Genomic DNA, 17,069 nt, shown 5'->3' with positions numbered 1-17,069 from the left:
TCACCTGTTATGTATCAGTTCGACGATTCCCGAATTCTCCAATGTTGGCCCATAAATTTGGGACACCTTGTACACTTATTAATTACAAAAAAAGCATTATACTTACCAGACGTTTTTTGAAACACGTTTTTTACTTTCGGAATTTTTTATCGAAACCGTTTCGACCAATGAAAGCTGACCGGCAAGTATTGCGCGTCCTAAGAAACAAGAACGGCGTTGCCAGATCTGCCTAAATATCCTATGGAGACCTAATTTTTAGCCAAAATTATTATTATTTTTGGGTTAGATTTTAAAAGAAACCAAAAATGTTTACAACATATATATTTCGTTTGTTATGTTTTATTAGATTTAAGGAACAGGGGATGACCAATTTTACATTGTTTTAATAAAAAATAAAAATTTTCAACATTTTTTTTTTTATTTTTAATATTTTAAATAGCATCCCGCCTAGATAATCCAATAAACAATCCCTACACAAAATTTGAGCTTTCTAACTTTTTTTGTCTTCGTACAGGAGCTAACCCCGTTTTACGCAGGTAGACCGCCCTCTTAAGAGTAAAATTTTAGTGACTTCCACTAAAGTGCCAATATCTCCAAGACCATCGATTTTTTACTAAGGTCATTTTATGTTTTTCTGGGTGCTTATGAATTGCTCCATCAGCCCCTTCAGTATTTTCGTTGACTTTCCGGACACCCTGTATATGAATATTTTAAAAAGTTACGTTTTCCAATTTCAAGGCTTATAATGAATTTCTTGTTTTAAGGTTCCACCCAGTCCATCCACAAACCGTCGAAGTACATTAACTCAGCCGACTGCGGCAAGTCAAGCGAGATCAGCGGCGGCCGCCCAATTACGCCAATCCAAAAATGCCGTGCCCATCATTTCAAACAGACCACCGCCTAGAACTGCTGCAAACGCCAATATTAGGTACAATTAAGTTTAAAGTAGCTTATATTACTCAAGACACCTTTATTGTCGTTCAAAAATACAGCAAAGTTAAAATATACCATAGGTCCACAAAAGATTTTCTGAATTTGGAAAGCCTTATTGCTTTATATAATAGCTTGATAAAATCTAAATTGCTTTATGCTGCAATGGAAGTATCTAAGCTTCAAAGCTGATGGTTTTCACCCTCCAAGAGGCTGTGATCATAGCTTGCTTCTTCAGAGATTTAACTTTTTATCCCTTAAACATTGTGTCATACTAAGCAGCCAACTTTTTCTATTTAAACTCTGCTGCAATAAAATTGATGCACCAGACCTTTTGGATGAATTAAATTTTTTTGTACCTCCGATACACAAGAAGCCCAGTTCAATTTTATCTTGAGAATATCCGTACCAACTTAAGCAGAAATGCTCCTTTATGCCGAGCCTGTTCATGGTTTAACACACTAAATAGTGAGAATAACATTGACCTTTTTAATGGGTCTACAATTGCTTTGAAAAAAAAAGTGATACAAGTATTATCTTCTGCAGCATAAATTATTGGTTCTCAATTGATTACAGTTAATTCATTAAAATTCTTGATTCGATCAAGAAGAGATTTAGGTGGGCTGGAGGTGTTTTGGGTGCTTTGGGTCAGTTTTTTCGTTCTATTGTACTACTCATAATTGCTTTTGGGTGGGTTTACTCTTGTTATATGCATAATTTGTTAGCTGAGCTGTATTTTTTTTATTACCATATTTTTTATAACTGTCTTTTGTATTGGGATTTTCCTGACAATAAATGAATAAATGTGTCGCAGCCAGATTATAGAATGCTTAGCCAGATTATAAACAGCTTCCAGATTATCAAATTTCCATTCAACAATACATTATTTTGATATCTGGCTAACCATTTTATAAAACAACTTGGCGTTTTATAGAACAGCCGTGACTACTCAGTCAGATTGTCAAACGGTTAAGTTTTTATCCTTTAACATTCTTGCGGGTGTAGTACCTTATTAGGTTTGTAAAATACGAAATGTATTTAAAAGTATTTCATTGAATATATTGATACCATGCATACATATTTAACAGCATTAAGCAGGTTTTTACAAAAAAAAAATTTGTAACTTTAAGAGAGTTAAAGGAATGCTAATCCTCTAAGTGTTCTCGCCATCATCAGACTCTAAAATATATTTCAAACAGTTCAAAAACATATACGAACATTTTTTTCTTGACAGGTGACATAAAAAATACAGATAAAATTATGAAATTGTAAAATACTTACTGGGTTACTTAACACTTACACAAATTCTAAACAATAACAAACAATACTTGAATAGTACATTGCACGACATCTAGTGAACAGTTAAAATTATAATAAAATTGAACAATATGTGATTAGCAGTTTTCTACTGAGAACTGGGAGTGAGTGAGAGAGAACCACCGGACTGTAGTGTTATAGTCACTGTGTTAATAAGTCAGATCAAATCAAATCTCAGTGTTATTGTTAGGACCCAAGGAATTAAAGAAAGTGTTGCTCTTAAATTGAGTTTGCTCATTAACACAAGTGTAAACCGGTGATTTGATGGCTTTATTTATTTCCAGGATTTCCAAAAGATCCAACCTTAAGCCCTTCTGACAAACATGGAGCACCTCAGTATCCGCCCCAGGCTCGAACCCATGTCCGGTCTCAATAATATGATTGGCGAAAGGAGAAGAGGTATTGGTTATAAATCGGTTTCTATTCTTTTCAATGAGTTTATTATGTTCTTTGACTCTCGTTTCGATTCTCCTTCCGCTTTGTCCGATGTAGCACACATTGCAGTCAGGATGAGAACATTTTAGTCTGTAAACACCAGATCGGTGTGTGACGGGAATTTTATCTTTGGTGTTGACTAGAGATTTAGATAAATTATTCGAAGTTCTAAAACAAACACGCAACCGCTCATCGGAGTCCCTCTACAAACTCTTGGCAACCTGATGGGATATGTTTCCAAAATATGATATGCTTCTGTACATGTCATCGGTTTTGTATATATGTGGCTTATTTAAATGTTTGTAAAGATGTTTAAAATAAAGAGAATTTATAATCTTGTCAGGATAACCATTGTTCCGAGCAATTTGAAAAATTATATTGAGTTCCTTTTTAAAATGTTTTTGAGAAAGAGGGACGGTGGAGAAGTGAGTTAAAAGCGGAAAGCTTTGTTTTGGTTTAAAAAAAGGGTATAACGTTATCCGTAGCAGTTGGTTTTCTATAAATTTCAAATTCGAGTTTTATGTTGTTTGTTCTTTTAATTAAGAGGTCTAAAAAAGGTAGATTGCCTGATTGTTCCTGTTCGGGAGTGAAATGAACAGAAGGATTGATAGAGTTTAGAAATGCCTGAAATTCCAGTAAGTCCTCCGTGGAACCAGTGAAAACTGTAAATATGTCATCGACGTACCTATACCAACATCTTATATGTTTTTTATAAATCTCGCAATTTGAGATTTCTCTTTCAAGAAAAAACATAAACACTTCTGCCAGAAAAGGTGACAAGTTGGAACCCATTGCAAGACCAGACTTGACAATATAACTTATTATCAACTTGAAAGAAGTTTTGCTTCAGTACACTGTCGATAAGAGAACAAATTTCTAATATGCTATGAGTAGGTAGATTGCTTTGTGAAAAGAGAAGTTCTCGAGTGTATAATAAACAATCTTCTGGTGGGATGCTTGGAAATAGGTTAGAAACATCGAAGGAAACAAGAAATGAGTTAAAGGGTATTTCTGTTTTTATTAAATTTTTGGTAAGTTCATATGAGTTTTTTTATTGAGAGTGGGTTGGAGAAATTGGTGAGTTGAGGGAGGATAGACGTTAACCAGGAGGAAAGTTTTGAGGCGGGAGAATCGATATAGGAAACTACGGGTCTCACAGGATAGTTTTGTTTATGTATTTTAGGTAGACAATAAAGAAGTTGAGTAACCGGACTCATTGGGAGGAGTTGAGTAACCGGATTCAGAGGGTGAAATAGAAAAATGATCGAAGGTAGCTGTACAGCTTTTAAATAATTGTTTGAGGTGAAGAATAAATCTAGAAGTAGGATTGTAAGGCAGCATCTCAAAATCATCACTGTTAAGAAAGTCACTGACTTTTTTGTAATATCCAGTTCTGGGTTTACTGAGTTTACTGATGATGGCAAGAACTCCTGAAATTAGAGGATTAGCGTTTTATTTGTGGAGAAAAGACTTCCCCTACTAACTTTTCAATTTTATATTGACTCCACTTCAGAATGGACTTCTTCCTAAATAGTTAAAGGAATATTTTAATACGCTTTATTTTACGAATTAAGCAAATGGACAAAAATGGACAAAAAATGTATTTTAACAAAAAATATATAAAAAGAAAAGTTAATTGATTGCACCTACTTATACATTTTCTGCCAGCTTTAAAGCAAAGGCATCTCTTAATACAGCATTGCAATTTACAAGGTTTGCATCGACATTTCTTAAATCTCTGTCCTTCAAATTGCGAAGAAGAAACTGCTTCCCTTAAAGTGATATTAACATCCGGTGTGAGAAACGGGTTAAAGTTAGAATTACTAGCTGGATTTAATTCGTCTCTCTGAAAAACCATCGATTAAGGTGACCATGTATCTCCTATCTGGTATACCCCATTTTGTATATCCAGAATGTTTTCTAGTACCTCTTTTGGGTCAAGGTGACTCACAAACTATCAAATTTTGGAACCACAGATATATGCTCCTTCACTTGCAAATCCTTGAATTTTTTTAAAAATTATTTGGACCATTTGATCAGCTGCACATTTTTGGCCAATTTTACATTTAAATTTTTATTGTTTCTTCTTTTTCACAAAGATTGCATATCCTATTCATCACTTTTATCACGGGATAAGCACAGTTTTCTTTTTGTCTCATTTTCTTTATTGAAACATTTTCTGTTGTACAGTTGACGCCGAAGTTGACCCATTATTTAAAAAACTTGGAAACTTTTCAACCTGATTTATTTCATGAATTATAATTTTCTGTTTGACATTGTCCTGATTCATTACTACCCTTTTGAAAATACTTTGATGCCCATTAATATTACCTCCAGTTCTCATAAAAATATCCTGCAAGACAACTGGTAATCAATGTTAAAGATCTCTGATTCTGACTCATTTGGAATATTAGTTACTATAATATCGCTTTCCTCGAAGTTGTGTATAGAATTTTGCGTTTGATAATCTGGCCGAGTGAAATAGGCCGAGCAAAATAATGAATCCATAATTAATATTTGACAATCTGACCGCTGTTTAAAACGACCGGTTTTAAAGTGTGGCCACGACATATGCATAAACTTGTTTCGCAGAATTTGTAAATTGCAATAACATAGGTAAGGGACAGTTTGATATTAACAGTTATACAGTATACAGTACTTGCCTATATTTTTTTTAAATATGTATCTATCATGTGCTAGAAAATAACTAATGCTATTTTGAAATTCTTTGCAAAATTTTATGCAGTATAATATTTGGCGTATTTATTTAACTTGTATGTTGTGCAGTACCTAATAGCTACAAAAATAACACTGCACTAACTCGCATTTTTAATACGTGTAAAAACCAGTTGATTGTTATCGTTAATTGGCATTCTGATGCTCAATTAAAAATTAAGAAGTGCGAATAATTTAAAATGGTGTATACGCTAGCCGAAAGAATACAAATTATTTTTTTTTATGACGCTGAAGATCGGAACGCTTTGACAGTTCTCCTCTCGTGGAATGTTTTTTGTTGTGTCTTCTTGTGGAATGTTTCACTGTTCATTAATGAACAGTTTCCAGGGATGTGGATTGGCAGGCGTGGTGCAATAGAATGGCCCGCACGGTCGCCAGACTTAACACCACTAGATTTTTTTCCTTTGGGGGTATTTAAAAATGAAAGTTAAATTTATTTATCCAAAGGTGAATCCCATTATAAATTTTTTATAAATCTAAGAATTAAAATTAAACCAAATAGACCCAACCTAACTACCAACTACATAATTTGCTTAGCTTAAGAAATAATACACTATAATAGATAATTACTACTTATCACTATAATAGATGTTTATACACCAAAAAGAAAAATATCCATATAACATATGAATAAAACAAATCTCAATATACCAGTAACATATGACAGACAGTCAGAGAGCTGTCGCCTAAATACACTCTTATTCGAAAAACAGTCAAGCTTGTCAGCATAGTAATTCGCAAGTCGAGATTTTAAGCACTTAAATAATATAAATAAAATAAATTTTGTGAACTGATTCAATTGTTTATTTTTTAAACATTTTTTTTACTGTTTATAAGTCTATAAACTTACACCTTTGGGTGGTAGATTGTATGCCCTTTAAAATTATTTATCACACTATAGGATAGCCATTTTACATACCAAAGTTGATAAAATATTTATTATTACCAGACACTTTAGGTCGCTTTTCGCTGGTACGTGGCATGTGTCACACGATGGGGGTTCCAATTTCTCATATCAAAGTGAGGTTAAATGGAGGTGAGGAGATGATTGATAGAACTTTGTCAAATATGAAATTAAATGTCCTCCTGGATATCTAAACTGATGGGTCTTTTTTTTTAAGAAGTTAATAAGGGTGGTTTAGTTGGAAATGAAAGCACTGTATTTCGTCGTTTTAAGTTTTTAAATTGTCACTCTGTGTATATATTAGTTTTAAGCTAAACATGTCACTTGACTATTAGAAGACTCGTTTTTTAAAACGTTTGACATGTCGATCTCAAAAAATAGACGTGACGTCGCACTCAGAAACCCACCTAAGCGTCCATAGAAACGTTTCAAAAGGACGGCCGAAAAATGTTTACACCATTTCTCGAACAAGCATAGCCGAAGGCTGCACATGGATACGAGACATACACTACCGCTCAAAACTATTTGCCCACCATGTATTATTTTTAATATTTTAAATTAGATACAAAAATCTTATCTTTATACCTATATTTAGATTGTATCTCTTTTGGAAATTACATATATGCTTAAACAGCATACCTATGGTTCGTTGAAAAACACTGAGTATTTAAAAATAGTCTTGCAAATAACAAACAATGTAGTGAAAATATGCACTTCTTCTAAAAAACTAATCTGTTTACAGCTCGTTTCCGATGAAATTTGAAACATTTAAAGGTGTTTAGTTTTCAAGAACTGATTTTGTGTAACATTGGTAAATAATTTCGCTTGCTTATTGACGATTGTCACCGTTTCTTTGCTGGTTTTTCAACATTCTTTAAAATGGCTAAAACAAAACAGTTATCGGTAGAAACAAAAGGTATTATCATTTGACTTCATAAGGCTGGAAAGACTAACCGTCAAATTTCGACGGATTTGGAATTCCAAGGCGGACTGTCGATTATAATGTTAGGAAATTCACCAGAGAAAGCAACAAACCTCGATCGGGAAGGCCAAAGGCAACAAGTTCAAAGGAGGATTTAAATATATAAATAATATTATAAATATTATAATATAGTCGCTGAGAACTGTACGGTGGCCTCAGTTAAACACGGTGGTGGTTCGGTGATGGTGTGGGCTTGTTTCGGAGGATCTGCAGTGGGCGATCTAATTAGAATAGAGGGAATTCTTCGAAAAGAGGGTTACAAAACAATTTTAAGTGACAGTGTACTTTCTTCTGGTACTCGAATAATTGGGGAAAACTTCATCTTTCAACATGACAATGACTCCAAGCACACGTCGAAATTGTGCAAGCAATATTTAGGTTAATTACAAAGGCAACATCTTCTGAAAGGTAGATTATGGTATGGCCCCCACAATCACCGGACCTCAATCCTATCGAGGCGGACATGTAGATGAATCCAAAATTTTGAAGAAAATCAAGATGTATTTTCCTTGCACGATAATGACCTGGGAAGTACTAATTTGGTGCAGCATCGAATTAACACTGGAGACAATGCTCCGATAAAACAAGCACCTCGAAGAATTCCGATAGCTAAACAAGGTGAAGTTTCCTTAATGCTTCAAGAATTGAGGACACAAGGAGTGATAGAACCTTCCCAGAGTCCTTGTTGTGCTAGTGAAGAAAAAGGATGGATCCACCAGATTTTGTGTAGACTGTCGGCGACTGAATGACATTACCAAGAAATACAGTTCTCCCCTACCAAGAAGCAACGACAGTAGCTTGAAGTGCTGTTCCAGAACTAGAATTGTCGATTTGGTGTACCCAGAGAGAAACATTCAGACCAAGGAAGGAACTTTGAGTCACAAATATTCCAACAAGTATGCCAGTTGCTGGGAATCAATAAGACACGTACAACCCTCCTACACCTTCAGTCAGATGGAATGGTTGATAGATTTAACCGCACATTTGAAACTTATTTGAGGATGGTGGTAAACTTTAAGCAAACCGACTGGGATACCTGTACCATTCCTATTGGCATATCGTTCTTCTATCCACAAGTCAACTGGAAAAAACCCGGCACAAGATGTCTTCGTTTACCTTTGGACATTATTACTGGGAGACCCTACAAGTTTGAAACCCTTGAGGAGTACGTCGACCATTTACAAGAGCGTTTGCAAATTGTTCACGAACAAGCACGGGATAAACTTCACCTAGAAAGTAACAGAATGAAATCACGTTATGACATAAAGGCAAATTCTACCGATTTTAATCCTAAGGTAAAGTCTGGTTATACAATCCATGGAGGACGAAGGGCAAGTCACCAAAGCTCCAGAAGGATTGGGAAGGTCCAGTCAATGTGGTCACCAGAATCAGCGACGTGGACCGTATCCAGCGACATCCGACTACGAAGATGAAAATTGTAAACGCCGTCCGGTTAGCGCCCTATCATGACTCAGGTGGTCCCATGTTTAACCCTGGAGGTGTCGATTGATGGGACGATCAAACTTGAGAGGGGAGCAGTATTATGAAAATGTAAATACGTTAATTATTCTCCTATTTTTTGTACTATTTTATTAGTATTCTGTAGTTAAAGTTGATTCGCAGTGTTTATTTAGGGTTCTACATACGTTTGGTTTAATATTTTTATCTATAGTGTCTAGTTTTTAAGTAGTTTATCTTGTTTGAAAGCCCCAATTTAGATTGTATTATTGTAAATCCCTGTATTTTTAATTTTCTAGAATTTGTGTACTTGCTTGCTTTGACTGTCAGTATTCTCATAAAATTTTCTTAAATTTAATTAATTGAAAAATGTATTGTTTATATTCATTTTGTTATAAATAAACCGTTTCATAAGAATAACTGATGGGTTTATAATTTTTAGTTATAACTTTAAAACAGTCATATGTAGGCAAATACTTTTGAGCGGTAGAGTATAGTAGTTGTAAGTGGAAGGGAGAAAAAAAAACTTTGAAATTCAATAACTGCGTCATTTTAAGTAATAAATATTTTCCGAGTGTTTAACGTTAAAAATCAGCTCACAATTGATAATAATGAATTTAAAATAAAAAATTTTGGACGGTTATGTGGATTTCTTCATGCGGCGTTACGTTTATTTTTGGAGATCGACACGTCAAACAATCTAGAAGCATTTTATTCTGAAGTCATTTTAACTTTTTCTCTGGTAATTTGCATGCTTTTGAAGCATTTTTTTAAATGCATTTTGTCTCAGATATTTTTGTATTTCGTTTTCTATTGATTATGATTTGTATGACCACTTTTTAGACCTTCTTCGAGTGGAAGTATGAGGTCATCCACTTCTACCACTACAAGCACCACAGGAAGACCGAGCTCTTCGCACTCCACTAGTAGCAATTATAGCCAGAGAACATCAGTTTCATCGAGTTCAAAACGGAGCTCCACTACTGTATCCAGAAATCCTAGCATGGGGAAGAAGGACGTTTCAAGCGTATTGAACTCTAGGTAAAAATGCACGATTTATTGAAAAAAATTTTAGGTACTAACTAAAAAATTACGTTATCTATTCTATCTTACTCTTACGCTATTAAGAAAGAATATTAGTTATATTAAGGTTATTTATATGTTAATACTTTAAATCTTATAATTGCTTAGAAAAGCGTTATCAAACCAATAAGTCTATTAGATATTAGGTTTCCGACATAAAAAGATTTTTTTTTAACATATTAAATGATAATAACATGAAAGTTAAAAGTTAATTTTTTTAAGAAAATATTAGAAAAGAATATTAAATTGATTAATTATTATAAACATATATTCATAATGATTGGGGCCAAATTATGCAAAAAATTTCCAACCTACATTCTCAATTCTTACTCAATAATAAATTACATAAGTTTTGGTCAGTATTAAATAAAAATATGGAAGTTATGTTAGGAAGTATAGGTTAATATGTCCTTAAAGAAAATAAATGCAATAGTCTATGAATACTCTCCTTCCTGAATAGATAAAGGGAACTAAGTGAACTTGAAGATTCTGAAAAATTTTAATCAACTTTCTTGCGATCTTCCAGTTTTTTTTTAATATTACTTTCAAGTTTGCCTTGATATAGGCTTTGAAGGTTTTTACAGGAGAAAGATTGCCTCTTTGTTTATCGTTAAGTAAAATATCAACTTTTTTTTGATGATCAAATTTTGTGCTTTGGTAGGCTTATGCCCAATAGCGCCCAATTACAGATTGTAGATCCATGTATATTGTACGTTTATTTTATATTATCTATTTATATTACACTATGATTCATTATAGTTAATTAAATTATTCTCTATGGTTTTAAGCATAATTTTTTTGTGAATAGAAGTGGAGAAGAGTGGCTATAATAGAGGAGGTTGGAAAGGGCGAAAAGACTTTTTTCCGTAACTGAAAAGTCTTTCCGTCCTTCTCAACCCACTATATTAAACATTCTTGTTTGATTTTTGGCCTAAATACGGTAAATAAAATATACAAGCTGATTCGTTTAGGGTACCGAGCTATTATATCTCAGTAACTTTTAGATGCTTCTAAAGCGTGTAACTGCTATGAAAAAATTTGTTATATTTTGTTTGTAATTATTTCACTACAACTCTATGTCTTTTTATTTTAATAATTTATTATGAAATTTCAAATTAGGGCAGATAAATAAATAAGATAAATATTTATAAAATGTCACATATTCCATGAGTCTCATCATAAAATAATTATAATTTTGGTTTGGCTCAACTTCTTATTCATGATTAATTTTTATTTGTCTCGTTTTCGTATATCTTCTTTCAAATCTTGTTACGGTGTATATCTTGTGTACGGTCGTATGGAATACAGGAAAATGACCAACTGGTGTATCTCGATAAACGTTGCCTTACACAAAAAGGAGCTACCCCAAGATGCAGACTACAGAGAACTAACTACTGAATACTGTCACTAATATCCAGAAAAGTCCTCTTAAAATTCTTATAACTAGACTGAAAGTTTATTTAGACCCCCAAATAGCCCGAGAACAGGAAAAAGAAATTTCCCAAATGATAAAAATGTGACTTGCTAAAGCCCTCGCCTTCTCTATTTTTTTTATATATCCTGAATCTTCGTGCTTCTGAACGTCACAAATTGACGACTTTGAAAAATGGTGCTGGAGGCGAATACCTTGGACAGCTTATCGTACTACTGATTCTACTTTAAACGAATTAAAAATGAAAACCCAATTACCATTTATCTGCCTGCAAGATATTCTTCAGTTTTTTTGGTCATATAGCCCGATGCATATCAAGCTTTTCAAGAGGCAGAGGATCGAACAAAATGGAAACAGATAGTCGAACGTATGGGAGAGAACCACGATCATTATTAATGATGGAGCTACTGGAGAGAAAAATAGGTTGGCTTTATAAATCTCACGGAAGATATAAACACAACCTATATTAATCCACTCTTTTTTCATACTATATTAAGGATTTAATCTTAGAACATTGAATGCTTAGCATAAGCCTAGCTGCAAACCATTGTGTTGTATTTTGTAACAGGTAAAAAATGTACTCTTTAAAAGTTTCGTTTATTTGCTGACTAATAATATATACTTTGAGAGTAATCAACAAATTTTTCAGAAAAAAAAGATTTTTGACAAAAAAGTTAATGAAAAAGAAAGCAACTTGGCAACGTAGAACACCTCTATGTTTACAATGCACGTATCCGAAGTTGGCACTTTGTGTTGTTTTTCTAGATATTTTTTGATATCTGTGAAGCTAGCGCCCGATTGATATCCAGTAACCAAAATATAGAACGCAGCACATGTCGTTTGCCAGCAACCTATTTATAGTCCGCGCCCGCTGTTATTTAATCGATGTAATGCCCGTATCTCCTGAAATTCCCAAGGAATTTTAATATTTTTTTGTCCAGATAATAACCCTTTCAGTCACGAATTATGAACGCTTTGTGAAAAATTTTTTTTGTGGTTTTTTAACTGTTGGTAATATTTAAAAAATTTTAAAACTATTTGCATGTTTCTATGACCTTGGATAATCAAGGTCAGAGATGTACATTACAGTGAACACCATGACCAAGCACTGACAAAGTGTATATAAAAAATACTCTATAACTTACTTTATATCAGTTTATTTAGTATGAAAACCGTGAAAACAGTTTTTTTCTCTACTAACGCAAAGAGATATATTACAGTTAGAACATTTTATTTATGTGCGGGACTTACACTTCTTTGCACCTCCTTATTTTGTCACAAAATATAGGAAAATGGCCGATATTATCAAAACGTACATCTAAGACAGGTCTAATTTGTTTATTGGTTTGAGTAGGTATCAACGGAGTGTTTTTAGGACTTGCCGCACCTGAAGAAGTCGTTGGTCTTCCTCGTTTTTTTGTAGGTATTTTTCCACATAATATAAGAGATTCAGCCAAATCTTGACGAAAATGAATTAGATCAATGACATTTTTTTAGGTACACCAAGCTTTTTAGCATTTTTCTTGTACTGTAACCATGAATTTACAACAGCCATATCTATGGCATGTGAAATAAGTCGAACCGTCCATTTTCTTGATCTAATAAAGGACCTAAGGGAGATCAGAAAATCGCACTTATCCACACCTCCCATTCCATTATTGTAAAGTGACACTACTTTTGGTCTTCGAACTTCTATATATTTTTTGTTTTTCTTGTCCCATCTTTGACACATGTCATGTGGAGAAACTCCAACAAAATTGCAACCAAGAGTAACCACACTACTGTCGACCCATTTGGTCAAGATAACACCGGAATTTTGACACATGAGATTTTCCATAAATCCTCTCTCTAATTTTTTCTTATTTTCCTGGCGGTCCGTAAATGGTGGCTTGGAAAATCGATCTTTTCGAATCGTCCCGGCTGCATAAATTTGCTTTTTAGATAGCCACTCAAAAAGCCAATACGAGCTGAAGTAGTTGTCAAAACAAAGTTTAGATTGTAATGGCATCCGTTCTGACCATTGCATAACAACAGCAGGTCCTTGGCCAAATAATTGGTATTCTGTTTTTAATTCTGTAGCGGCACCCTGATAAATGATAAAGTCATAAATTGTTCCAGACTCTCCACATAATAAAAACAACTTTATGTCCCACTTTGTTGGCTTTTTATATATTATTTTATATTTAGGGTATCCTCTTTACTTCCTCTGTAGTAAAATGCATGCTATTTCTTATCTTAAAAAATCGATTCACATGCATATTTTCAGATATTAGAGATATAGAAAATTTTGGCTTCCAGTACATGCGCACTCTTGCAGCTCAGGAACGGTTGTGGTTGGAAAGTTAGCTACAGCATTTTGTACTGCGTAAAAATTTGTTTTCTCCATACAGGACTCTAGCAGTACTAACTAATTTGTCAGTAAAATATTTGGAAAAAAAATCCAAAGGTGATGGCAAATTTCTTACCTCGGATTAAGAGGGTTGAAAAAAGTGAATTGAAGGTGACATTTCATACATTCCTTTTATCCACCTTATATCTTTTTTTGTATAGGATTTTGTGAATCAAAATACTGCTTGGCATATTTAGAGGCTGTCTGGCAAGAAGCAACTTCAGATTGTTCGGAGCTTACACTCGGGTCTGGGATGGCTTCATTGAATGAAGAATCTTCCAAGTCATTGAGACAAGGGCTAGTAGGACTCTCAAAAAGTTCATCTAAAATACAAGAATTTATTTGCAATAACTCGAAAAATAAAACTTTTTTTATGTTATTATACCTCTTGAGGATACATTATATATTTCTTTTAACCGTCGTCATCCTCTAACCTCAATTCCTCTAACTCGGAATCATCCCCATTGATGAGTTCAAACAACTCGTTGTCCCCTAATGGTTTAGTCCAATATCTGTCGGTCATGACGTACAATATAATGTACATAATTTTAATTTACCATATCTACTTATCTAATAATCTTTTTGCAAAATACTATTATTTTGTGCTTATCTGATCTAATAATTATTATAATAAAAATATCTAATGCCTTTTTGTTAAAAAAAATAGCGTAAAAAACTTTGTAAACATTAAAGAAGCACGTGTCTAATGAGAATATGCCGGGCAACTGTTCACACAAACATCAATATTATCAAACGTTCATATTTGTACTTGACGCGACATCTAGAGAATTAAAGTGACACTACAACACTTTCGTGTACAACGTTACCATTACCTATTCGAAACCAGCTACACGGATTAAATCTTATGAAAGTAGGTGTACACTGTAGTGTACACCATGACTTAAAGGGTTAACAGTCAATAACTAAATCGATTTATAGTATATATTATATATAGATATTATTATACAGGGTGCCTCCGATTAAGTCGGTACTATTGGTATCTTTCTTAATATTTAAGATACAGGGTCGGTTAAATTAGCAAACTAGCAGGATTTTTTACTGACTGTTGATTAAAATGGTGAAAACAGAAAAAAAATTGAACATCGCGTTTTCGAGAAAATGTGAAAAATGTACTTTTGTTAAATGGAATCCCCTGTATATTTTTACATAAATCAAAAGATAATAATTTACTTAATTAAAAATTTTCTTTACAATAATAGCCTAAACCTAAAAATAACAAAGTTATAGCGATATTAATAATTTTGTCAAATTTAGGCAAGTTGGCGTTGAACTTTTTGAGAGCAAAACAAATAAATCACTGTTTGAATAATAAAATGACAGTAGCCGTAGAGATTTTATTAAATAAAGAAATACTGACAGTTACATGTTAGCAAAGTTTGTGATTTTTGTAAAATCTAAATTAAAAGTAGTAAAATGCCTTTTACGCATATTTTACGAAAAATGTGATATGTTAGAACGTTACCTTGTACGTCGAAAAAATAGTGACAGAGCGCTAGAAGAGTACCGCCAGAGATTCCAGACTCGTAACTTGCCAAACCGTAGATACTTTTTAATTCTCTACAGAATTTAGAAGTAACGAAAACGTGTTTAAAAGAACTAGAAGAAGGAACCAATTTATAGTAAGCGAGGATGTTGAAATTTCTATTTTGGCATATTTTAAAGCTCATATGGAAAACTCAACTAGAGATTTAGCAAGAGCTTACGGTGTGAGCTTAGTAACAATTTGGCGGGTCAAACAAATTTGTGTCATATAAGTATCGACCAGTACAAACATTGTTGCCTGGCGATAACGAAAGAAGACTTTAAACCGTATAATTTGGAGCGACGAAGCTAATTTTTCAAACAAAGGTATGTTAAACCGTAAAAATGTACACTATTGGTTCCAAGAAAATATTTTCCTTACTGATCTCAGAAATCCTTAAAATCAATTTAGTATAAACGTTTGGTGCGGCTTAATAGGAAGCCAAGTAATAGGACCTGTGATTTATGATGGCACTTTGACTGGAAGGAGATGTGTTGAGTTGATCTTATCTGGAGCCCTGAAAGATTATTTGGATAATGTTAACTTGGAGAGACGGCAACAAATCTATTATCAACAGGATGGAGCACCTCCCCATCAACTAAATGATGTAAGAATATTACTTAAAAGACTGTTTGACGATAAATGGATTGCGACACGTGGCCCGATTCATTGGCCCCCTAGGTCACCAGACCTAACCCCTCTAGATTTTTATTTTTGGGGTTACATAAAAAATGAAGTGTATAAAAAAAACAGAACCGTTGATGAATTTCAAACACATATTAGGCAAATAATTGGATCAATAGATAGAAGATCAATCTTAAAAGCTACAAGAAGTGTGCTCAGAAATGTATTGAACAAGATGGCGATGTTTTTGCTCATTTATTGTTAATTAGTAGTTTTACTTGATGTTATTTATTTCAAAGCCAACTTGCCTAAATTTGACGAAATTATTAATATCGCTATAACTTTGTTATTTTTAGGTTTAGGCTATTAGTGTAAAGAAACTTTTTTATTAAGAAAATTATTATCTTTTGATTTATGTAAAAATATACAGGGGATTCCATTTAATAAAAGTACATTTTTCACATTTTTTCGAAAACGCGATGTTCAATTTTTTTTTCTTTTTTCACCATTTTAATCAACAGAAAAAATCCTACTAGTTTGCTAATTTAACCGACCCTGTATTTTAAATATTAACAAAGATACCAATAGTGCCGACTTAATCGGAGGCACCCTGTATATTACGGAAGAAAGTTTAATTCAAATCCTTTGGAAGTTAACCTTTTAATTAATTTTTACAAAAAAACCTTTTTATACCCACTATAAACCGATTTAGTTATCGATTGTTAATATCTAGACAAAATAATATTAAAACAACTTTGAAATTCCAGGAGATACGGGCATTATATTGATTAAATAATAATGGGCGCCGACTATATGTTGCTGGCAAACCACATATGCTGCGTTCTCAATTTTGGTTGCTGGATATTGACCAAATACTTTAATTTTTGCATAAATTAATTTTGCGGCATTTTGGGTTCGAATAAGCAATAAATTTGCTAGATTATATTAATATATTTAATCACACATTTTTATTAATATTTTGGTATCCTATACTCAATAGATACTTCACAAATATGCCGTCATTCATATTATAACCTAAAAGGATCACACCATTGACACCTAACTCGCCTGTGAAAGAAGCGAAGTGAATTTCCTTTTTTTCCAATATATGTGACCTACTTATCATTTTATATATTATTAGACTTTTTTATCATTTTTCAGCAAAAAGTGAGTTTTAAGTCTTAATACTAATTTAAAAAAAGCACTGAAACCACTCAAAACAACCATTTAATATTA

General features: G+C 33.2%; 1 protein-coding gene across 1 annotated transcript in view; it reads left to right on the top strand.

Annotated features, from left to right (window-relative positions):
* The window catches only part of LOC126745866 (uncharacterized), a 103,685-nt gene that overhangs the window by 81,249 nt on the left and 5,367 nt on the right, over window positions 1-17,069 (top strand). The window contains exons 8-9 of the mRNA XM_050453930.1: window positions 765-928; window positions 9,606-9,803. Coding sequence (XP_050309887.1) covers window positions 765-928; window positions 9,606-9,803 — 362 coding nt within the window. The remainder of the gene's footprint in view (window positions 1-764; window positions 929-9,605; window positions 9,804-17,069) is intronic.

Source organism: Anthonomus grandis, chromosome 1, assembly GCF_022605725.1.
Source record: "Anthonomus grandis grandis chromosome 1, icAntGran1.3, whole genome shotgun sequence".
In the NCBI taxonomy this organism is placed as follows: domain Eukaryota; kingdom Metazoa; phylum Arthropoda; class Insecta; order Coleoptera; family Curculionidae; genus Anthonomus; species Anthonomus grandis.
Note: the sequence above shows the minus strand (reverse complement) of the source record. Positions and strands in the feature narration are given on the sequence as shown.